This window comes from Lates calcarifer, linkage group LG18, assembly GCF_001640805.2.
Source record: "Lates calcarifer isolate ASB-BC8 linkage group LG18, TLL_Latcal_v3, whole genome shotgun sequence".
NCBI classification, from domain to species: domain Eukaryota; kingdom Metazoa; phylum Chordata; class Actinopteri; family Centropomidae; genus Lates; species Lates calcarifer.
Window position 1 is genome coordinate 9,597,886 of NC_066850.1, and position 25,340 is coordinate 9,623,225.

The following is a 25,340-nucleotide window of genomic DNA, read 5'->3' on the forward strand; positions in this document are numbered from 1 at the left end:
TGGTAAACATCCCTTCAGCTGTAATTAATTAAACAAACCAACTAATCTAACTTTCCCGGGAACTGTTTACAATAATTTGACAGCGCGACACAGTGCTGGAATAATTCCTGTCTTAAATCCTCAGTTTGTTCCTGAATGGCTTTTGACCTAAGCCAGTCTAACGTCATGTGAGTGTTTCCAGCTTTCAGGCCAGTCCAAAATCTGTCTAGCTTACATTACGGAGTCCATACACAACTCTTACTTCTTTCCGCTGGACTGTGCTTCAACTTTTTATAATAGACTTCTTGCTCTTAACTTGGATGAATTTAGTTTCATTAAACTTTTATTGAGCATACCCAATGTTCAGTTTAGGATGATCCCTCTGATGAATTTTATTGTGCCAATATGTTTGGCAGAAGAATTCCTTTCCCTGAGGCAAGGGAAAGAGACAGTTCTCCAAACACATTGGCACACCAACAGTATTAGTTAGTGATGCATTATACTAATCACACAAGTGTATGATGGATTACGTTTGAAATTCAGTTACGGTACAACACTGCTCTCTTATTTTGACAATTTTGGGGTTGGCCTTTTTGCTGTCTTGCTTTGGGAGTTGTAGCTAGCTAATATGCGTTACTGAGGATGTAGGTCGGTTAGCTTCTAACAAAAGACGTGTGACTCCCAGAAACTCCAACTGTACAGTAAATGTACAAGTTGTGTGAGTCCAGCTGGCTTGCTAATTTTTGTCACTGGTAACCCTACATTGAAGAATTATCTGATTGCTAAAGAGCGGCGTGCCTTTGACCTGTTGACATTAGCTAGCATCTAATGTCAGTAAATCAGCCTGGAATCAACAAATAATTTCCCTCAAGTCATTTTGCATGTTATCACCCATTTTTGCTCTTCATATGCTTCATCATTTCTCTACCTACTATCTCCTAACCCTGCTCTCCCACTAACACTGACGCTATCAAAAAGCTGTTAAATGACAGGCGCATAAAATGATGCACAAAAAACTTAAAATGCATAGATAGGATGAGTGAAATGTCCTGTAAATAGTATGCAATCCTGTGATATCATGTCACAGTAAAGTTGCTAAACCATATGGCTCATTTTCTATTTCAATATGTGGGTGTGGATAAAATGTAATTATGTTTTAAGTGAGAAATTACCTAACAAATGAAGAGAGTACTGCCAGTGTCTGTTTAAATTTCATTCAAGTTAGTTTTTGCCTCTAAACAGTAAAATATCACATCTTTTTGTTTGATGTAGAGAAACTAATGCCATATTTTTAAAGACATGGTGATTCATCAGCAGGACTCTAGTGTACTCCACTGTTGCTGACAGGCTCAACACGTCTGGGGAGAGCTGCAGTACATTTTTATCTGGTGATGATTTATCCCACGCAACTTACCTTGCAGCTTGGTCTTGGGGATTTTCCCACAGGGCTTGGTGGCTGTGACAGTGGCGGCGCAGGTCGCATCCATGAGCGCTCGCTTCAGCACGCCCGTCCTGTTCTTCTTGCCCGTCGCCAGGTCGCACTCCCCCCATGCCTGGAAGTCGTACTTGCATTCCCCTACAGCCATGAAAAGAAACCAGATACTTAATTAGCTGCCTTTGTTTAGTGAAGTAGCTCTGAAGGAGCATGGTATAGGAGCGATCAAGCAGAAATCTGATAAAATGACACACTGCAGCTTCTATATTTGTTTTAAAAAGCATCAAATGCAGTCAGTCAATGGAACAAGTCCTTTGAGCCTGAGGAGTTGAGTCATACACTTTGAATGGCTGTTTGATGAGCTCTTGTAATTTACTTGGCTATCTTCCTTTTATCAATAGAAAGTGTCCAACATTGACAGAGTGAGTTCTGTTGACGCCTGGTCATGAGACACCCTTATTAACAGCAAAATAAAGGGTGCTTATAGCTCTTATCCAACGGGAACAGATGGTGCTTCATTGTTTTGATCGTATATTTTCAATATGATGAAACCTGCTAACAGATGAATGCAATTCTAAACAGCCTGGCTGCTGTTCAGCTTGGAAATAACAGACAGATACAATCTTGGAAGTGGAGTTGTGAAAGTACTCTCAGCAGCAACTCAAATAAATTTCACATATGTGCTTTTATTTGATATTAAATTTAACCCACCTTATATTCAACCCCAGAGGATGTGAGATTGCTCTAGTAAGTAGCAGCAGTGGCTGATATATGTTTAGATATGTCTTTGAAGAAGTGTGTATGTGCGCAAGTGTGTGTGTGTGTATGTTTGTGTACTGTATGTCCACGTCTCCGCTATCTCCCCTCCATTATTTTGTTGCCACTCTTGTCCGGGCTCCCCAGAGGCTGTGACACTCATTCGTCAGCTTCCTCTCACATGAAAGCGTTGCACCCCTTGTCACTGCCTCTGAGATCCCAGGGTGCTCATCAGAGGGAGGGGAGAGGTGGGAGAAAGGGTGAGGAGAGGAGGATGGAGAGCGGCGAGAGGGAGTGACAGGGCCATTGTTGCAAGAATCCTACAGGGACTTCTAGAGCGTCCAACTTTAAAAACCCTCCGCCTCCATACCTATAATTTGTCTCTGAGAGAGAGCTTCCTCGCCGGCCCCTGGGTATTTGGCAGGCAGCCTGTGTCCTCTTTAAGGTGTCACATACAAGTGGGCAAAAAAAAAAAAAAAAAAAAATAGTACAACTATGAACACACCCACTCATCAGCGACCCTACACCCAACCAGATCCCCATATGTCTGAACAGAATTTATTAATTGGGTTTTACTGTTCCATGTCTACTACCTGTCCCTGCGTTTCCTTGCCAGTAGACCCTGTATATTTTGTGCCCTGTTTAGAACTGTTTTTGAACTGAATCTAGTTTGCCTGTCCTGGTCTGACTTCCTGTGTATGACCTCCTAGTTTACAAATAAAGACTACTCTCTCTTTATCTTCTCCTGGTCCCATGTGTTCTCAACATCTCAGTCCCCGTTTTGTGCCAGTTTACCTGTGTATGGTGGCCTGCATCAAACCCTTGTAGAAAAACATTAAAATATTCATTCTCTTGCTTTTTATCTCTTTTATGATCATGTATCCATTTGGGCTTTGTCTGGGTGTTCGCAGTCTGTCGGCCATTGTCGCGCACTGTCTGATTATGTCTGTGATCTACTGTATAGAAATCCATAAGCTGTAGTGGTTCTCACCCACCTCACCTGCCCCACAGAGTTGTCTTCTTATTTTGCTGCTGGAAAACCTGACTATTTTTAAGCCCAACATTTATATTCTATGTCTCGCTCTGCATTGTTGTGTTGTACTTTTGCAAGTTGCAAAAAACCAAAAGAACAAAAAAGACTGTGTGCTGCAAACTCAAAACCACTGTGTTAACCTAGTTTTCACTTGTTTGTTTTTAAGGATCTTTTGGGGTTTCATATTTTAATGAGATGTAACAGTTTTGCCAAATGAGATGTCAAATCTTTTCAGGCTCCAGATCACAGAACTGCACTCAGAGAAAACCCCATAATTCCAAGTTTAAAGCTTATTATGGCTCTCGTAATAGTACCTAAATGATAGACAGTTTTACTGAGTAGCATCATATCTGAATCCAGGTTTAGCTGCCAAGGTTAAGTTTCAAGGTCTTCTCACACCAATTCTGGCACATTTTCTGGGGCATGAGTATTAAATGTTACAGTATCTATTTATCTTAGATTGCACAAACTCCAAAATTAAATAGACGCTGGCTTAGGTTTGCAAGGATCTTCATCTTGTACAACACAAGAGGGGCTAGTGAGCTCTTTTCTTTTCTCTTTTCCTTTCTCAAGCAACTTTCCACACTTAAAAAGCCAGAGGCATGTAACTTATTGCCACTTCTCCAAAACTTTTGCTGCTATAATCTATATAGCCAGTTAGCGGGACCATTATTTCCTGCAGTGTTCATCACTCGTGACAGGCTCATTGCAGAGCAGCAGGCTCTGTGCCTGACAGGCCTTACTGGGGGGAACAAAAGTCCCTCAGGCTTGTCACTGCAAGACATTTCAGCAGTGAAGGCTGCACACGCTCCAGCCCCCCTCCAAAAAGCAAATGACAAAGCAGGATGATTATTCCTGTGTTTCTCAGTGACGATGTATCACGTCCTCAGCAGACATTTCTGTTGTACCTCTAATTAGCAAGCTTTCTCGTTCCTATTGTGAAAATGGGGCCATTGTTTGTGTGAATGACAGGCTACCATACATCATGTGGAGGTGTGGGGTGAGATGGATGGGAGCCATGCAGTTGTACAGAAACGGGGAAGTTCTCTGGGTCTTTCAGTGGACGTAAATTATCTTAACACTATTCAAAAGTAGAACTTTTAGACTGGTCATGTACTAAGAAATATATTCCAGCCTGAGTTTCATTAGTTCCATATTTCTACTTGGCACAGTCTGAGTTTGATTCCTCCCTCACCACCAAACTTCTTCTTCCAGTTGCAGGGGATCTTGCATCGCTGGGTCTTGATGGTCTGCTTGCAGTCAGTGCCGGTGCGCGTCCCCTCCCTGGTGCCAAGTCCGCAGTCACCTTCGTTGGCTACGCACACGCTCCACTGCCACTCCCCGCAGTCCGACTTGCGCTCCTTCTTTCCTGTAACACCAAATGCACACTTTTACCACCTGTCAAACAGGAGAAGACGTTTTTCTTCTTCCTCTTTTTTTTTTTTTTTTTTTTGAAGGGGTCAAGCCAGGTCTGTGAGGAGTTTAAGGTCAGGTCTCACACCAAGTCCATGACAGGTCTGAGGTTTTTCCATTTTTTGTGTCTTGAGTCCTATGAGACACAAGAGTCTCTTGTCATCAGCTCTGGCTATAGAAAAATGTTAGAATTTTAGTTTTTAATAACCCAAGACATGAAAAGTCCTACTTGCAGTGTCTATAAAAGTACTTACTCTTGGACTTTTTAATATTATTTCAAGGCAATTATAATGGGTTTAGGATGCTTGTTCTAATTTACAATGCAAATGAACTTTTTTTCCCTTGAATTTAAATTAGGCTAAATGTTGTTTTCTTTACTCATGTGGGATTCATCTGACTTATTTTCCCTTTTTGCAAGATACTGCTATTTGTTTCTGGTAAATTCTCAAAGGAGACAAATTGCTTTAACCCCACAGGCATTAAAAAAAAGAAAAAAAATGTTCATGTATTTTTAAAAGTTGTGTCCAATTAAATAAGTTGTTAAGGGGGACATTGTGAACAGTGCAGCCTGTGGGGACAGATAGCGCTCTGTGTCACTCCCCTGGGGAGAGAAGTCCATTTCACTGTATGCTGAAGAGGTAAAATGACAGAAAGTGCTTTTCCTTCATCTAACAAGTATACTGCTGGCTTGCAGTATTCACCTTGTTTATCTGCTTTGCCACCTTCAGCTGCCATCACCGTTAGCACCAGGAGGGCCATCACGGCCACCCTTGTCCACAGCTTCTGTCCATTCATTCTGAAAAAGAGACAAAGGCAACTGTTAGAGGAGAATCCTGCTTTCTCTCCACAGTTTAAATGTTATCAGTGTGTGCTGCTCGGTGCAAATCCAGCAGTTACTGTGGGATGTGAAGTTGCCCTCAGCCTGACTCGTCTACTTCTGTGTCAATTAATGATTTCTTACATTTCAAAACTCTCTATTTTGAGAACTGTACCAGAACAATGTACCAGAGTTTGACACATTCAGCTCCTCTGGTAGAGCAGGAGAGAGGAGAGAAAAGCAATAGTTGTCCCCCAAATCTCGTGAGACCAGAGAAGTAGCCCGGGGATTTTCCATGTCTCATCTTGTGTCATTTCCACTGTGCTGGATTCCAATATCAACATTCTGATTGTCTGCAATGCCACTGCCGCTGTCAGTCGTGGGTGTATGTGCTGTCAGTCTCTGTGAAATCTTGTCACTGGCAGGTATGGTCACCATACAAGTTTGATTTGATTTGTCAAAACTCTTGTCTGCATCTTGTGGTCTGAAACAAGAAGATAAGTTTTAACAGGGTCTTAATTCTTATGTTACAGACCTGAAAGGGGCTGCGTTACCTTACAGGGCAACTGTCAATGAGGAAATTTACACACTGGTACATAACAATCAAGAGTTGTGAGAGTTGATAAGAAGGTTCTGAAGCAAGGTTCAGTGCTGGCAGTAATACTGGCCTCATTACAGGTAACCTGTGGAGTCTTTGACCACTAGCAGAGCTGTGAAGCAAATCCCAGCCTTGCATCAACCTTTTTTTTTTCTAACAGTGGGATATAATGATTTTAGATTATGGAGAGAGACAGAGACAGAGTGAACACTGGGATCTGACTAGTATTCAGTATTGAAGGAGATAAGTTGGATCTGTTCATTCCTAGTTTAGATATGAGAAACACAAATGTTTTCGCATGGATTTTTCATTTAAGAATGCAATGCAACTCAGTCACATTTAGGGCAGTAAATAACAGTTGCTCTAACACTCTTCTCTGCTTTTCAGCTACCATATAGCACAAAATAGCCCAGAGGCCTGTTGCAGTCTCAGAGACTTGTGTTTTGAGTCCAAACAGGCCTGCTGAACCGCAGAGCAATTTGCTGAAGAAAAGATTACACCTGCTGCACTAAAGCATGAAAGGAGCAAGACAGCTGGGGTGGCCTCTGTTATGTTCCCACTGTACAAGTATATCAGCTGTCACGGGAAAAAAACATGTCCGTCTCTCTCTTTGTTGACCAGTATTTGAAGAGAGCTGCTGACATTTTAGATGACACATTTAGCTGGTTTAAGGTTTTACACATCAACCTAGTAGTCCATACTTAGAGCATCACACTTCCCTTCCTTATTTGATCCTCCAGCTGGTTCTGGATCAGCAGAAAGCTGTTACTGTCACAATAACCTACCTAATGTACTGTGATGAAATTATTGCAGTAAACCCACTCCCTTCGGGTACCCTGACTCATCCGAGTTTTTTTCTTTTCTTTCCCTTCTTTTTTTGGGAGAAAGAACTCCTCCAGCAGACTGCACTCTCCAAGAGGAGAGACAGCGTGAGACTGAGACAATTACCTTGTGTCTGACGCCAAAAACGCTCCTCTGTGCTCAAATTCCTGTGGAAAGGTTGAGCCTGGCAGGGAAATAATATCCATTTGTCATTTTTAATTAATCATAAGTCTGGCTCTGAGCCCCTTGTCCCATTGTGAGATGAACTTAGCATTCCAAACTTTTCATTTCACCCACTTAAGACTTCATATAAGTTAAGTCTGTCTGTCTCGAGGAAGGTGAAAGCCTCTGAAATGTAAATCTGGTATTCATACCTTATATTTAATTTTTAGATGTTATTGTAGTGCATTTTATCTCGGCTTTAATGTCTTCCAGCACTTCTTCTTCTCATAATGAGCCTTATGGCAGCGCCTGTAGTTTGCCTGCCAGGAAAAGTCATCTGAATCCTTTACACGATTGATTTTATACTTTTCTGACTGTGGCGGCGCACCGTCAAACCCTGTTTTGATTAAATACCTCAGACTCCATCTCCCAGTTTTTTTTTTTTTCATGTTGACTCTTTTAAAGAGATTCCAAACTATTCATTTCCATAACCCGAAAAAGGAAGAAAAAAATCATTTGAATCCCAACCATAAGAAGCACACACAATGAGTTCTAAGAGTTTCAGAGAGAAAATGCAATGAAAGCAGCACGATAAGAATCATTTTCCACGAGAAAAGGCATTGTGGCCTTTCTAAAGATAAGACAGCCTTTTCCTCACACAGTCACACGGAGTGATGGGCTCTTGGTGCAGTGCAGGCATAAAAAGGAATGGGGTTGATGACTTTGAATGAGCACTCCATACAGTAGGTTAAAGAACGAAATAAGCTTTGGAATTAATCTGAATTAACCATTTCCTTTTTAGCCAGAGAATCCCGCTAGATGACAGGTTTCTCGTCCTCCTGAGGTCGATGAATTAAATGGAAGTCTCTCCACAACCATGTAGCTCCTATTTCCGGAGCATGACAGCACCTATAATGAATGACTGAGTGGATCAGGGCATTTGACTATCATTCGGAAAGGCACGTACACTATCCGTGTGACACTTTGATAAGAAGCACTGGGGATTGCCAACTTAAAGGACGTCCGCTTGTGCTTCTCCATAAACGCTCTCCCTCTCTTTCTTCAACACACACAGTCAGACACACCCACAGCTCTGTGCTTCGTGACAAGGAGGGGACGTTTTTTTCCCCTCCAAGTCTCGGCCCCTGGCAACCTGACCACGAATCAGCCCCTCGCTGTCATGACTCAGACCCGTATAATTTGACTTTAGCAACAGGGTTTTTTATATCAGCTCTATACAAGTCATCCTTCACCATCAAGAGATGGTGTTTTGTCTTGCAGGCGGTGTGTTTTGTCCTGTTTCATTCTTTCAAGTGAGATGTTCAAATCAATTTTGTGACATTTTTACACACATTTCAATGTTCTGCCAAAGTTGATACTGGTGGCCAGAGCACAAAAGGAAAAAAGAGTCATCAATCATTGCTCAACTTGTCCCCAGATTCTACATAAGATATCTGGTGCAGGATATTGCCATACCTGAAGGTTTAGTGAAGTGAAGCTCTTCAAATAAAAGAAAGTCATTTAATGCCCTGGAGGTTATAGTAAGACTATAAGTTTCAGGGGGAAAAATCCTTTGTGAATTTTTGTATCAGGTTCAGTGGATTTAGGGGTTTTGAGCACGACTCAAGAGCTCTAGGCTGTGTGGCCATCGCAGGTCAATTGGTGCCCTGGGATCTAATAAGAAATTCTGGCACACACATCAGTCGCAAAAGAAATAGCTAGAAAACCAAAGGGAAAACTTTCTGAGTCTGCCACACTTTGAATAGTCACAACTTGAATCAGTTAGGTTTGACATTTATAAGACAGACTATTTTCCTTCTTTGCTTTTCTATGTATGTATGTGTGTTTGTGTGTGTGTGTGTGTGAAACATGTGCAGTAGCTTTCACTGAAATAAATCACCCTACCATCAGAATCAGATATTTGCAGCTGAATTACACTGTAACCACATATCAAAGTGTCCAGCTGTGTAAAAATTGCCTGGTAACACAATAACAACATACTATGTTATTATTATTTCAAATTCCAGTCTATTTATGCTTTGACTTTCTGCTGCAATATGGATGTATTGTAGGTAACAGGCATGTTTGATTTCTTCATCATTGTTTAATCTATCTGATGGTTTAAGAGACAGTGGACATTTATAGGTGATAGCACTAATCACTTTATTTTCTATAAGGTTTTTTTTTTTGTTTTTTTTTACAGTAACATAGACCAGTTTATGAACAAACAATTTATATCAATTATCAGCTGCTTATGATTAAAGCAACATTATGTAACTATAAAACTGCTTCTGAATCATTTTGATGGTACACTGACTTGTAATAGAGAGAACAGTGTCTCCGTCAAAATGGAATCAGGCCCAGCGAGTACAAGAGTCATCCTGAACTGTAGATCAGTTAAAAGACTTCATCTCTGACATGTAGCAAAGAAACATAGAAAATATCAAGAATTCTAAATGGAGTTTGAGGTGTTTGTTACAGCGACAGCACAAGATAGGGATCATGAGGAATATACACCGTCTTAGTTAAATTAGTGGGTCTACACAGGTCAAGCAATTGAGGCTTTGTTGTCTGTACATTAAAACTGCTTAACCACTCAAACTCTAAACCCAACAGAATTAATTAACACTTGTGATGACAGGGGGCGCTGCTGCTCAGCAAAATTACATTTTGTTGCTTTTAGGTGTACATTTCAAAAGTTCCCCCTTGGGCTGCAATGTGAACTGAAGAAGTGACTGTTTGAAAACCTCTCACCGTGGGGATTACTTTGGCTGGAATATCAGACGCATCCAGTGGTCAGTGGTGGCTCATGAGCCAGTGAGAATTAGTCCTATCAAACCCTCCATTTGCTTCATTGATCCAGACGCAGCTGTGGGTTCCCGGTGAGAGGGAGTGGAAGAGGAAAGCCAATACTGGCCACAAATCAATGGACCTTCAGTGACTCCTTGTGTGCTCCGGCAAATGTGTGCTCGCAAGACGCTCCACCACTCTGGAGCACAGACAAACACCAGATGCAAAACACCCTCCATCTCTCTCCTCTGTCTGTCTCATTAGGACTGACGTAATCCCCATCAAGTACATAAAGGAGAATCTATTTATACTATCAGAGCCTCTTGCTTGCGTCTGGTACAAAGACAGGAGGCAATAGAGCCGACAGTGCAGGAATAAAGGAGAGAGCAGTTTAATTAATCAATTATTAAGTCCAAGAAAAGAGGAATCACTCAGGTTACTAGATGTGTGTGCTGAGGAAAAACATTATTACACAGAACAACATTATTGTTCTGCGAAGAATGGATTTTGGTTTCTTTAATTTAAACCATTAACCTCTAAAATCTACTTCTTAATCAGAGAACTTATCTAAATACATATGGGAAGTATATAATTAAGCAACAGCCCCCCTGTGGTGTGCTAACCATGAACACAAATATTATCATAAGACACATGTATGCTTTTAGTATCACTTAGCTGCATATGAATAATACATGTTTTTTAATAAGGCGTTGCCTCTGGAGGTAACCAATCAAAGAATGTAGTTTCCAAAGGCAAGTCTCTCCCAGCTCTCTTTGACTCCATCATGCAATATTTAGAATTGTGCCAATGGGAGGTAATCCTTTATTATTATTTGTTTACATATAAAGATTTACTTTAGTCCAATAAAGTAAAATAAAAGTGATATAACAATGAGAAAGGGGTGACCCATAATGATAAAACTGTTGAAAATCTCCCCTCTGCTTTACATAGTGAGTTTCAGCTCATTGTTTATCGTCCAGCTTTGAGTGAAAGTTGATTCAAAAAGAGTTTCTAGCTTCCAGGGTTTGCCTCTGAGTTGCACACACACATTAGTGTTTATCCTGCAGCCCCAACCCACATGTTCCTGTTTGGCCCTTGGATGTTGGACATCTGGATGTTATCACAAAAATAAAACTTTTTTTCTGGGCTGTAGAAAGGTTTAACAGATATAAAACCTTGGTGGATTAAAAATTCATAAGAGAGTAAATCCACCCTTCTATTCAGCTGAAGATGTCCAGTTAACAGTTTTACACACGTCTGTTTTATAATGATGGTTAATGGGGACGTTACTTTTTTGTTGCAGTATCCCAAGTGGCCACTGGGGGGAAAACTGGCAGCAAGGCTGAGTAGTGGCGCCATATCCAGCTCTCCAAATACAGTCATGACTACACTCTGTATACACCAGTTCTCATACATACTGCTGTCTTTGGGCATGTCCTGTACATGCTGAACTGCAGCCTGTATGAAGAATGCCTGATGAGAACGCCTGGGAGCTCCGGGGCTCGACAGATTCTTTTATGTACCAGAACCAAACACTCAACTTGGAGCATGTTAGCTTGTTAGCCTGTGGCTATAACTCCTTTATGTTACAGAACTTTCACTGCCTGCTAGCATTAATAATTGTTTTGCATTTTGACTTTTATCATCTCCAGGTTATTTCATAAAGATCCTATTCATTTGTTACAACAGTGATTAGTGGAATGGCAGATAGAGCTGTCAGAAGTTCCTGCACTGACCCAGACTTACGATACATAACTACTGTTCAGATGCATACAGCCAGTAAAAAGGAGCAAAGTCTGATGGCAGGTCAGACGGGAACAAGCCACCACGCTCCACCTATCTCATCTGCTAAGTAGAAACAGGGATGGCAGCCAAACATGTTCCATGACGTAAGGCTGATTGACCGTACAACACTGAACAACAGGCCAGCGAAAGAAAAAAAAAAAAACATAACTCCTCATGTACTTTGTGCAAAGAGAAAGTTGTGGATGGTAAAACATGCTGCAATAAGCATGTTTTATCTTGTGCAATAAGCTTTTTTCCCAGTTCTGCCTCTAGCTTTTCCGTCTTTTCGTAGCCAATTTGAGTCTTGGAGTTACATTGAATGGTGCTATGTAAATAAACTTGCCTTGCCTTACATTTCACATGAATCGGAAGGAAAAGGTAGCTTCCAAATGATAAACACTGGTCTCCTGTGGAAAAAGTCACTCAGGTCATTCACAGCTTTGTTCCAAGTACAAAAATAAAAAAATAAAAAAATTGCACCTGGAGAAGAAAGAAGTGACCATGTGTATCTGTGTGTCTGCTTTACAGAGAAGTAAGCAAGGGAGACAAACACAACCACAGCAGAGGAACCAAACAAGACAAAGTCATTCAATCTAATAGGAATGTAAGTGAATCTCTGCTTAAACAGGTGGTTACCAAACACCTGTATCCGTAAAACAGGCAAGAAGCTCTCACTTTATCTGTGGATTTTTTTGTGCATGTGGATGTTTTGTTGTTGCATCTGCTTGTTATGTTACTGCTGATGTTGCTTGTTTTGTAAAGTTCTCCCTCAAGAAAATCTCAATTGCATCGATGTCTTTCCTCCTTCTTGCAAAATTGATGACACTTGCTTGGTAAATAATGTAGAATTAATGAAGAAATTGAATTTAAAAGCAGCTCTTGCAAGGATGTCTTCACTTGGATCATTATTTCTATGCCTAATAATTCTTTTCTGAGAAATAAAAACTAAACACATTTAACACATTTTTCTTTGTTTGGTTCACCGTTTGTTTATCTTTAGTTACAGACAGAGGATATAGTGCTGTGTCCTTGGGAAAAGTCAGGCAGAAAAATCCACTTCTGAGTGGCTTTCCCATCTCAGTAGTTGTGATTCAGAAGAGGAGTGAATGCCTCACCTAGACACAGGGCATATTGAAAGGATTTATTTAGGAGTTTCTCGGTCTGTGTGTTCCTTGAGCTGAGCTTTTGAGAGATTCCAGCACAGATGAAATGAGAAGTGTATTGACTAGAGGACAGAGGAAGGCCTTTGAAAGAGACAGGCAGGCAGAAAAGCATGTAAAAGTCGAGCGTATCACTCCAGAATGTGGCTGCAAATAAACAGCGGATTACAGAAGGTAAAGCATAAACAGTCATGTGAGGGGTTACAGTAGGAGTATAGATAACTATATGGTAAATCATATGAGGGAAAGCTCAGGAAATGCTGCTGAGAGCAATAATACCTCCAGGTTAGATAACTACTGCCATTGAAGAAAAGTGAATCATTTCTCAAGGGGCCGTAGGATGCCTTAATTGAGGCACGGCACCATTTCTCATGTGTTTAGGTGCAGATGATTAGAGGAAAATGCCACACATTTTCTGACTTGTGTTTTGTAAAGGTCAGACAGTGGGGGAGTGAGTGTGTGTGGAAAGGGTCCCCGCTATCTCTCAGAACAGCCCTGGAGGAGCCCCCAGGGAGCCACGCTCCAGAACAAAAACAGCATGTGTGGTACTCTGTGTGTGTGTGTGTGTGTGTGTGTGTGAGAGAGAGAGAGAGAGAGAGAGAGAGAGAGTCTGCCTCTCTGTGTGTATCTGTATGTGTGTGTGTGTGTGTGTGTGTGTTATGTTTGAGGCCAAGTCTTGAAAACAGAGCTCAGTTTGAACAGTGGTGCAGAATGACGGGCTTGTTTAATGATAAAAACACAATAATAAGGATGACAAACAATAGCTCTGCGAGAGCATCGGAGCTGAAAGTGCTGAAATTGAAGACTTCAATTTATGCATGAATGCCTCCATTACACTGATCATATTATATCTACGCCTCCAAACACCCACTCAGTAGTTTATCCTCCCATTTATCTCTGTGCCCCCTTTTTTCTTTATTACTAGCACACATATGAGGACATTATGAGCCCCATACTGTCACTGGTACAATGAACTCCACTCCGCTTATCAATTATATTCCTTTTTCAGGATTATAAAACAGCAATGCCACAAATGAAGGCTGAGTAGAACACTCTTTGCAAATACAACCCCACTCCCCTCATCTCTTTATCTCTATTCAGTTTTAATATTTTAGCAATGTTTTCATACGGAAAGAAAAGGCTGCCCAAAGAGAGCCAGAGGGGCCACACAAGTGGATTAAACTTCCAACAAGGACATCTTCTCAGCAGAGACAGGTTAGTAAAATACCAAAAAACAACATGTTTTTAGAACTGGCTCAAGGGGTAAACATTTCAAACAAATATTAAAGAATGTTTGAATCTGGGACGCAGTGAATGATAATGCAAAAGTTTGACAGATTGCCACTATTTTATTTTTACATCTTTGTTTGGACAAGTTCATCATATTTCAGTGTGCTCCATACAATCTATGCAACTCTTGACAACTTCGTCTGACTTTCTGAGAAGTTACTTTTTTAACATCTGAAGAAAAATGACAATATTTACAGCAGGTGTTCTGATAAATTGCAGTTAAATTTGTGCCAATTTCTGTGTTATTTTGAAAAAAAAAAGTTGCAGTAAAAATGACAAATAAGCTGTAAAAAATTGGTTTGAATTGATATGATTTGGGTTGTTTTATGTGGAAACTAGAGTAACTGGTGAAACTGGCAATCATTCTGCTACTTTTTTTTTCTTTCTTTTTTTTTTAGATTAAAAACACAATCAAGCAAGATCATGTTAATGTTGCATGTTTTGGTTGAATTCTTGCAGTCACACGATAACACGGGTGTGCCTTTTGCCCCAACAAACTGCTGACGTGAGGTCTGACTTGTAACTAAACAGGATCACAGGCTAAACACACACATTTTAGAGAATATGCTGGGGAATAAAAAAAAAGGCCACACAGTGGGAATATTCTGAGTCAGCAGATTTTGATCATTTTTACATCATGCTGACATGACTGTGCTGTGTTCACACAGTCACCTATTTTCCTCCTGACCATTAATCTCCATTGCTCTCAGTGAGGAAAGCAGCTGAATCGCCTCCTTGTATGGCCTGGCTGCAGGGGGACGTCTTATCACCGCTCCTTGTCCTCACTCTTTTCTCCCTGTTTGGGTGCCTTTTGATTGCTAGAAATAGCCGGGGCTTGTTCCCTTTAGATCCTCGGTTGTCTGGCTAGTGGACCTGTGCAGTCTGATCCCCCCTGGCAGCTGCTGACAGCCCCAGAAACAGAGCTCCGTCCCTCAAGCCCCCACACTGTTAGCATCCACAGTCACTCCCTCTCTCCTCTCTCAGGCGCTCTCTCCTGCCTGCTCTCCAAAGGCGCCAATTTAGAGGTGTCTGTCTAATTGAATAGGCAACATTTATCTTTGTGTGTGTGTGTGTGTGTGTGTGTGTGTGTTCTCCACAGGCACTCACTGAAAGCACCTTGAGTCACTTGTTCATTAAAAGTATGCTGGATGAGAAAGCCTTTGCACACAGCGTGGGCAGCTTTGTCCGCCTTTTGATGAAGCCATCCTCCCTCCTTTTCTCTTTTCCTCCCTGTCTGCACCCCCTCCCATCTCTTCCTTTCTCCACTTCCTATTCAATGTATTTAGCTGACAGATACACAGAGAATTTGTCTTGCCGTCCACTTGGTCATTGCTATGCATATCTCTGTGTATTTAATTTTGCTTGTAAACAGACTGTTGAATTTCATATTTGGAGTAGAAAAGGCAGTGACAGCTTATTAAAGAGCCCAGAAATCACAGTCTTCTTGAAAAGTGAGAATGCCCTTAATGTGCTGTGGATGAGGATGAATAATGCTGTAGCAGATACGCCTGCCAGTCATGACTCACCCATGAATGATACAGTAAAAACGCTGTATATAGTAAAAAGAACATTTTGATTTAACAGGTTTATTTCAGCTGTGTTGTGTTCATTAGATTAGATTATTTAAAGGTTAGCACTTAGCATTTCTGTTTTTGCAAGCAAAAAAAAAAAAAAAACAGTTATTTAGTTTCTTAATCTTAAATTGGACCTAAGAGCTTGGGGAAATTGCTAAGGTGTCTCAGTCATGGCGAAAAAGCCCTCACTGAATAGCTGAGTTAGAAAAGAAAACTTTCCCGCATGACATTGGCACTGAACTCATGCCACTGGAGTAAAAATAAAGTGCATGAATGAGGGCTTCTCAAACACGAGGGGACAGAGAACAGAAGTTTTGACTCTGATGACGATGATGTGTTTGCACCAGAATGCAAGGACTCGCACTGAATCAATTTTTAACTATCTGTGTGCCTCCTAGTCCTGGAGTAAGATGCTGAGAGTCTGCCTACTGCTTTAAAGTCTGTCTCCCCGTCTACCACCCTGGCTTGCACAGGTGTGGTATTTCTGTGTATATATTAAATAAAATAACACATAAAACTTGTTTACAGGTTTAAGATAGATGTGCAGATTTTGCTCACCCCACAAAATGTCATGATCTCAAAATCATGTTTTAGCACCGCAATAGTCTTATGTAACACCCACAAATTCCAGTATTTGCTTTCGCACTCTAAAACACTAAGCTCTTAAAATGTGTTATAGTGCTCCTAAGTTACAAAATGTGTCATGGTGGCTGTTTCACACTCACACACACACACACACACACACACACACACACACACACACCTGCTGGTAAAGATGTGAAAATAATCATGACTCATGAGACCTTGTCTTCTTGCCCCAGGTGTATCTGATCTGCTCTAATTGAGAGGGACTCTATAAGGAGGGGGCAGGGACGTTAGCACTTTCTTGCTTCCACCTGCTGACTGCTGCAGCAGCAGTAGTTTGTGTCTCTGTCTGACTTCTCTTTTGTTTGTTTCTTTTGGTTTTCTGATGGGTCTGGTAGTCCTGTTTCCGTGGCTTTATTTCAGTTAGGGTTAGTTTTGATGCAGGTTTAGGGTTAGAGGGAAGACCAGATCCGACGGCCCTTTGTGGGTTGGTCTGAGTGGCTTCCCTTCTTTTTGTTCTTTTTGGCCGGCCCATCAGCCTTTTGTTTGCTGTGTTATTTTTCCTTTGAGTTGGTAACAAACTAAATGGTTTTACTTGAACCCCCTTTGTAAAACCTTTGTAGAACCAACATTTGTCTTTAGTGACCCCAAAGGTTTTTGCTATGGTTCCTGTGAACCTTTAGTTTGGTATGAATGTCAAACTTTCTTAGTTGTAATCCTCCCCTTTGGTATCTTGCCCCCAAAGTCTTGAAACAAGTCATAGCACACCCAACAAAACTGATTTACCAGCCCAAATTATATGACCCACAGTTTTTATAATCTCAAATTTGTTATGGTGCCCACAAACCCAAGATTTTGTGTGGTATCAACACATGCTGTATCTTTTAACTAGTTGAATTATGACCAAACTGAAGAGAGGAATGATCTGATTTAGGAGCCCCCTGGTGGCTGAGGTGCACTAAGAAACAATGTGTGTCTTGTGCAGGCTGGCTCTGGTGCAAATTTAAATAATGACTCTAGGCTGGAGCTTGGTGTACCACTACACACTGTTCAGTAGGAGCTCACACTCCGTGCAGGACTCCATATTGTATACCACACACTGGCGAGAGGGAGATATTGCTCATCCTCAGGATTTAACCATGATTACAGTCTCAGATAACCTACATCTCCCACCTACACGCACGCCAACATTTCCCCACAGAGGTTTCTCACCAACCTCTCCCCAAAACAGGCGTCACACTGCGAGGCTGAGAGGGAGCACGACTACAGCTGCCGGTGGAGAGATAACGCCCGCAGTTACCTGTAATCCCACACCAGCTTCTCACACTCTCTCTCTCACACACACACACACACACAGAAACAGCATCATTGTCACAGCAACATGCCAGGATTGCGTTTAACGCCACACTGAGAGCATTATTTAAAGAACCACATACAGTAAGCCTGGCTGTATTATTGTTTCTTCATTGTGGGTGCTACAAATTTTTTGACGTTTTATGCCGGAGTTGGAGCTCCTGCAGGTGGATTTCTTACACTCCGATCATCTTCAGTTTTTCAAGCAACCAGAAACCTTAAAACCTGCTTGAATTTTTTTTTTTTCAAGAAACACCTACTGTAACAGACATCTGTTGCTTTCATAAGACAAAGTGAATATCCAGATTTCTATGAAAATGAATCTTCTATGAAGATTTTGTAGACACACATGCTGCACTGAGTTTTGTTTATTTCACCCACAGAGTTTATGATACTTACATTATGGTGCAAATGTGTATATGTTCTCATTCAGTGGTGAGACTGGGTTGTACAAATGTATCTTAGTGCGGTGCAAAATGACAGCATTCACTATTTATGACCCTACCTAAAAAGAAGTTGGAAAGATGCTGGAGCTAAGAAATTGGAAATATAAACAGCCTCAGCCAAGTTTGACATCAAACCTCAGTATCAAAAGAGATGCAGTAATATGGATGTGGTTCAGAGCATCGTTCCACATATTCAATTCATACAGAGAAAAAGAAGCCAGACGCCTCTGTCAGTGTGATGTCTATAAGCAAAGGAAGGGGTGCTCTGCAGTGTCAAACCCACCAGTTCTGAGGATCTACGTCAATTACAGCCAGCCACCAGTCTCCACTTAATAGAGTACAATTGAGTTTCAAGGTCAGCGGCTGGAAATGTAAGTGCAGAGGAGCTGTGGATGCAGGATATGTGCTGCTCTCTGCAGTCAGAACATGACATAACTTACTGTGTGCAGAGGATATTTCCTGTTATCCATATCTGCGGTGTGGAGAATAATTTACCTTTTTGTAGACTTAATATCACTTGGGATTTCTGTTTTTTTTTTTTTTTTTTTTTTTTTTTTTTTTTGATGATGCACAGCAGTGTAGTGCACAGCATGCGAAGCTGTGAAAGGATTCATTAATGCTCCTCTCCCTCCCTCTCCTCACATTCTGCCTGTGGATCTCATCTTGGGCATCTTGAGGCTTGGAAGCCGCCGTGACAGTGGCGGCCACGTTAGCTTGCGCGGCACGCTAAACTGTGCTGTCACAGAGATGAGAGTCTCTGACTGCCTGACATGGAAGGCAAGACAATAACTGAGAAAGTGTGGGCAGATCCCGTATATTCACTTTAGCAAAACAAATTGTGGTGGACAGTTTTGATCAGCTCTTTCCACCATTTTGATGCTGTAATGCTGTGTTTACAATATTAGTGTCACACTGCTGGCATAGATACTGGAGAATGTATACAGTATGTTATATATTTACCTACCATGTTTATGGTACTCTCCTGAGCCCACATACTGTGAATCAGAGGAGCTTTTTTATGTGTGTTTCTTCACAGCTTCTTGAAATAAGTATGAAAGGTCTAGGTCTATATGGTCTCTAATGTTGGATAACAAAGCTTAAGTATAAGTTTCTTTGTTTTGCTGAAGCACCACAGTCCTGTTGTTTCCCCCGTAGCCTGTGTGGCAGTGGAACAAAGCTCGACTGCACATTATAAAAGCCTCACAAAAGGCAAACAGTGGTAGATTTCCCTCCAGGCCGAAGCTCACCTCGGATCACGCGGCAGCAGGAGAGAGAAATAGTTACAGTTCAACGTGTAGGAGACACACGTCACATCAGTCAAGCCCACCTCACACGAGCAAGTCCAAAAAAGCCTATTGATTTTAAAATAACAATAATAGTCAGACTCTATAGGCCTTTGAGTTGCAGCATTACCTTGGTATTCGTCCAATTTCAGGGATGACTGCAACCGAGCGAGTTTAGGCCTTTTAATCACTAACCTGTGTGATTTGGTTGGAGGCAATCACAAGTGGTCATTTAACTATTTTCTCCCAAGGACACCAGTCAGTGACCCTCCCCTCCCTTCAGTTTGCACCATATGTGCACCCTGACGTGCTCGAGGCAGGTGCGGACTCACTGTTAATTAACGCACGCACATCCGAACCCTCCGTTTGATTCCCATCTCTGGTTTGAAACGTTCGGCTGATTTAACATTCACTCACACGCTGCTCCCAGGTGGACGACCCGCAGAGAGGCGGGAGTTTTAGGTGCTGCGTTCAGTAACAGTGTTTCTGTGCTTCTTTGGTTTGGGGATTTGTTCCTCCCCTGCAGTTTTTTTTCTTTCTTTTTTTTTTTTTTTTTTTTTTCTTTTTCCTTTCTCCTCAAATACCCCCCGCAGCCTGTCTGAAACTGAGAGTCCCACAGAGTTGAGGTGAAGTTGTTTTTGTCCTTCCCAACTTTATTTCCAAAATCCATGGTTGAATAAGGAACGTGTGATATGGATTATGTTCTCATGATATATTTACAGCTTTTTCTTTCTTTTGAATAAATTTGGGTGTGAAACTGCAGAGAAAAACCATGAATAAGTATCTTAAATCATTAATTCAATCTCTGGACTGAGTTTTTCTTGAATGATTGAAAGCACATTTGTCTAACTTGGTGCAAATGTTCACTTGATTCCAGTGCAACAAAATGAAATCAGTTCTTTTGTTGGTTTGTTTCAGCTCATTTCAAATTCAACAAGGTAAACCTGCATCAGGAATCTGCGTTAGTTCACACAAAACCTGAGTGAATGTGAATCTGAAAGCCACATGTGAGACTGAATCAGTCATTTTACAGTGGAGACCACATCATTTGGAGTAAATCAGTGGTCACTCCTAAAGGCAGCATATTCACACTGTCATCTTTATCTCCTCCACACCTCCCTTTAGATCACTAAATTGTTACTTCATTGCTTTTACAGCAGTAGGTGGGTGTTTGAAATAACATGTTGGTGCTAAATGATGATTAGAATTTCCCACTCCTACCTCAATTCTCCCCATGAAGAAGAGAGGAAAAAAAGCAGCTAATTTCTGATGACTCAACCACGGAAAATAATCACACTTATTCAGTAAAGTCTATTTTTCTTCTTTATGTGTGACAGGAATTGGAAACAGGAGACAATGTTTTGGTTGGTGATATTGGTTTCTTTTGATTTAACTGTCAGTAGAGGGCTCTCATGATCTATCCATAATAGCCCTGACCTCATCTGTTGCAGTAACTGTATTTAATGACACCCACCATCAGCGTCCTTTCATGGCAATACTGAACGAGGCTTTTCTCTCCTGCTCGCTGTTCAAACAATAGCTTAGATTGCTTTAACGTTTACCTCACCTCACTGTCAAACACTGTCTTTGTGCTTTATGCTGTTCGACGCTCCCATTGATTTCTCCTGCTTAGACTGAATGATATCCAGCCCCTCTCTCTTCAGTGTGACCTCCATGTGAAGGTGTTCAAAAGCCTTGTTTTTTGCAGTGTAGCTGTCATATTGAGTGAATGACCTCATCAACTACACACTGGCCTCTACTGGGTGAAATAAGTTATTGCCTGAGGAAAGGGAAGCAGAGAGAGGGTAGAGATGGTTTTGGGGGAGGTAGGATCACCTCAAATGGTTTCTGTAGGTGGAAGATGTCAGCTGCATTAGAGGTTCATTTAAAAATATCATCCATGTTGATGGGTAGTTTTAGAGCGCACAACAGCACAGAAATGAAAAAGCCGACGCCTTGTGAACCCGTGCATCGTCTCATCTCCCCAAAACACTCTTCTGGCAGGCTTTGAATTACCTGCACTCATCCCTGCCTAAATTGTTCAAATATGTTAGAAGTTGATCAAACAGAGAGGCTTTCGGAGAGCACGGCCGACAGAGCTTTCCTCCCATGGGCTGTTGGGGATCAGACGCGAAAAACAGGGAAAGAACAAAGGCTTGTCGGGACTGTTAAAGACGTCTGGACCACAGCAGCCCATCAAAATTCATTCAGAGAAACAGGCATGAAATACCCGCCGACTGCAAGAACCTCTCAAACACGTCTCTCAGAAAATGTGTCTGGGGAGATACTTATATATATGAGACACCAAGCCTTCACTTCACTCGCTCTTTCTTTGTCAGCCACAGATCAGTTAATGCAGTCTCTACATGCCATGCTTTAATCAATGAATACTTTGCAAAAATTTGGTTATTCCACTGTTTATTTTGTGTATTTTTGGCATAAAAGGAAACAAAAAAACAAATTTGATCCAGTTCTTACTAACTTGAGTTTGACTGCTTTTAACTAGGAACCACTGTGGAGCGAATTAAAGTAGCACCAACCAATCTTTTTACTTTGAACAGATCAGATTAATACATGGAAGGTGACAGTGACTGCATGTAATGATGAACCAATAGAGAATTCACACCACTTGCCCTCAAGTTTAACAGAGTTACCATCTTTAAGAGTATTTGTAAGAGGAGTTACAGAAGAATGCAGCTAACATATTGTGCATTGTTTGTGTTGGTAATGTTTTGTGGTTAGAATACAATAATCTGTTTCTCACATCTCCGTGCAAACTGTGAGGTTAGAAACCGTTCGACAGAGAAACACTGCTATTTTTAACTTGTTTACTGCAGTTTGCAATGATAGTGTCACTCAGCTCCTACTCTGCCAGGCTCCTCGCGACCCTCAATGAATCAAACATAGCTTGCGACGCACTATATTCCAAGGCCCAGTGACAGTCTTATTTCCAGCCATCGAGGAAGCAGGGGGAAAGTTATTTACTGAGAGAGGTGGACAGAAGAAGATTGGACATCCCTGATCTGTCAAGGACATGACTTTTGGCCGGAGCAAATCCTTCACTTTTATTGCATTGTCTTTGGGGCCATTTGGCACGAGGAGATGGAATTGGAAGGCTAACATGGCGCATTGCCTTCATCTAGCACTGTCTTCCTCTGCTAAGTTTCCTGGACAAAGATAAAGTCCAATCTATAACCTGTGGAGTCTGGAAACACTCTGAACACTTCTTCATAGAGTCTGGCCTTGCTCTCCAGAGCGAAGTGCTGATCGGGGACCAACAATCATTAGAACAACCAGTATGAGAAGATGCATCGTCTTGGTGTCAGATCACTTTAGAAAACAGGCAGCAAGCAACTTAAGCAGTCGGCTTTAAAACATCTCTGATACCAGCTGGCTGAAAGTTAATTGAACACCTGTTTTCCCAAAGAGTCTTAAAAAATCTCACCATAACACCACACTTAATAAACATAAATAACTTTGTGTATATGTGATGTCCTGGACTTGAAATGAGAGAAATAGGGGTGGAAAAAGATAATAATTGGCATGTAATTGGCATCCAGGTCCCAAGGGGTAACAAAACGGTGTGTGTGTGTGGTGTGTCTGTCAGTGTGTGTATGTTTGAGAGAGAGAGAGAGAGAGGAGAGAGAGAGCTGGAGTTTTAAGTGGAGAGCAGTCACCGAGGAGGGCACGTGCGCCACCACAGAGATCCACCGCCCTGAGGTCCTCTGACGTCAGCTGGGGAGTCTGATGGGAATTCAATACACAGCATTCACACCGCCTAATTTATTCCACAATAAAAATCGGCTGCAGCTTGTTTGTCAGTTCCATTGATGGCTGAGGCTGTTGAGTGTTACTAAAATTCAACACAGATTCTTTGGCTAAACTAGTGAATCAGTTGGAATCTTTTTTTTTTTTTTTATCATATATATATAATTATTATTATATATTTTTTAAGGCTGGTTTACTGTGTTATCTGCTTCAGTGGTGTTATAAAACAGACGCTGAACAATTCAATATTCCAAGAAGCCGCATACACTAAAGAAAGCAGAAGCATCTATTTTTACTGTAAAGGTAGTCCCTGTATGATGATAACGAGAGAAAGTGTTCCCAATTTTCGTTCCTTTCAAAAATATAGCCCATTTTCCAACCAAGCTCATTTTGTTTTGTTGCTCTCTCCCTCTCACACACACACACACACACACAAAATGCAGTGTTTGCTGAAGTCCACCTCACAGATCCATCCCATTCACCATCACCCTGCCTCTGCAAGAAGCTATTTCCATCCATCAGAAAACACAACCCGCCAGATTTTCCATGTGCCCGCTGCTGTCATTGTCTACATTCATCTGCACAAAACACTATTCGCTCCGGCTTTATTTACCAAACCATAAACGTGGCAATACTATATGTGACACAATTTACAAATAAATACAAGAGCCCATTCTGCTGCGTGGACAGATCCAGTCATTCCGCGTTGGAAATGAAAACACAACTCGGAGCTGCTTGTGCGAATGCCAGTAGCTCTTGCATGACCCTGGCTGTGCTCAGCTGTGGGTGGGTGTGGGTTAAAGGGGTGGAAGGAGAGGAGGTGGAAGAGTGTGGTGGTGGCAGGGGGGAGGAGGAGTGATTCTTGCCCACAGTCACAGCCCACGGCACTGAACATGACCTTTCAACTTGCCACCGAGCATTAGAACAGTCAGAGGAGACATCGAGTCCTCGCGTTACGAACGCTGCGGTGAGTGTGGCGCGGCTGCTGCCTCCACTGACACCCTATTTTACTTTAATGTGTGTCACACGAGTCACCGCAGTCAAGGTAGCTTCACCCTGGGTGAAAAGAGCGTGCAAGTGCCCAAACCTGACATACAGTTGATTCGATAACAAGGGCAGAGTTGGTCGTCTCTGCAGGGCGACCACAGTCAAGAGAGTTAGAGAGAAGTACAGCTGTCTATACTGAAAAGTAGAAATGTAGCATTACTAACACTGATTTGTGAGAAATAATATGCTGAAGTTAAGATAATAAAGTTGACAAAACATCAACTTTAGTCTTTGTATGGAAGCAGTCAGCAGTTAGATCAAAATGGTTCATTAATTCAAAATCTAACATAAAGGTACAAAGCAGTTTCAGATACTTCAGTGGAAATTTGTTCCAATTCACCCTCAAGTAAAGGTAAATGAGTAATTAAATGTCATGTTATTAAAGTCAGTTTCAGGCAGCGCTCTGATTAAGGCACCCGGATGTTGGGGGGGGGGGGGCACATCTACTGCTGCACAGAGGGTTGAATTCCCAGCGGCGGTGCTGCTATTTTGACCCCAATTGGCAGTGATGGTGGGTGGTAAGCTGGTGAAGGATCATGTCCTAGTCACGATGCTATTGTTCTTCCAGCTGGTCTGCCAACAGCCTCCTTTATGCCAAGAGTGAGAGACAGAAGACTGAAGAATTGCAGCATAGGGGGAATTCGGCATTCAAATTAAGGCAGTGCTCTGATTTTTTTTTTTTTTTTTTTTTTTTTTTTTTTTCCCCCCCTATATTCTCCGATGTTTAAAGGTCACTCGGGTACATAATTGAACTTTTCAAGGTACAAACGGTAGAGGTTCAGAAACTGACTTGCAAGCAAGGGTGCTTGTTAGGGTGCTGCCCCAGAGACAAGCTTTTGTGCTCTGCAGTACCCTTTTTAGTGAGAGCATAAAGGTGGTCAGATGGTGTCCAAGGACATTTCTTAATACATTTACTTTTATGCCCATTTTTACTTTACGCATAATTTGAGGGAAAATTGATGAAATTTGGAAAAAGAGATGGCATATGGAGGCAATAAAGGGTAATATGCAATAATCACTGGTGGAAACTGATATTTATAATAAACCTGTGGTTGCAGAACCTGGCCCTGCTTCCTCTGCTGCATTCATGGCACAGTGCTGCAGACACTGCATGCCTCTACTTAACCACAAAATCCCTCATAAAAGTAAGGAATAAAGCGATCCAAACTCCTTTTGTGTCAGTAAAAGGCTGATAAATCATTAGAGGGTGCATGTGGATCTGAGAGACAAATTAATTCATTATA

The 25,340-nt window shown here is 41.6% G+C and overlaps 1 protein-coding gene across 2 annotated transcripts in view; it reads right to left on the reverse strand.

Annotated features, from left to right (window-relative positions):
- The window catches only part of ptn (pleiotrophin), a 46,892-nt gene that overhangs the window by 6,383 nt on the left and 15,169 nt on the right, over positions 1–25,340 (reverse strand). For both annotated transcript variants that reach the window (XM_051077648.1, XM_018680910.2), the window contains exons 2-4: positions 5,318–5,412; positions 4,399–4,572; positions 1,394–1,555 (exon numbers count right to left, since the gene is read on the reverse strand). In XM_051077648.1, the coding sequence (XP_050933605.1) occupies positions 1,394–1,555; positions 4,399–4,572; positions 5,318–5,411 (430 nt within the window). In that variant the 5' untranslated portion in view covers position 5,412. The remainder of the gene's footprint in view (positions 1–1,393; positions 1,556–4,398; positions 4,573–5,317; positions 5,413–25,340) is intronic.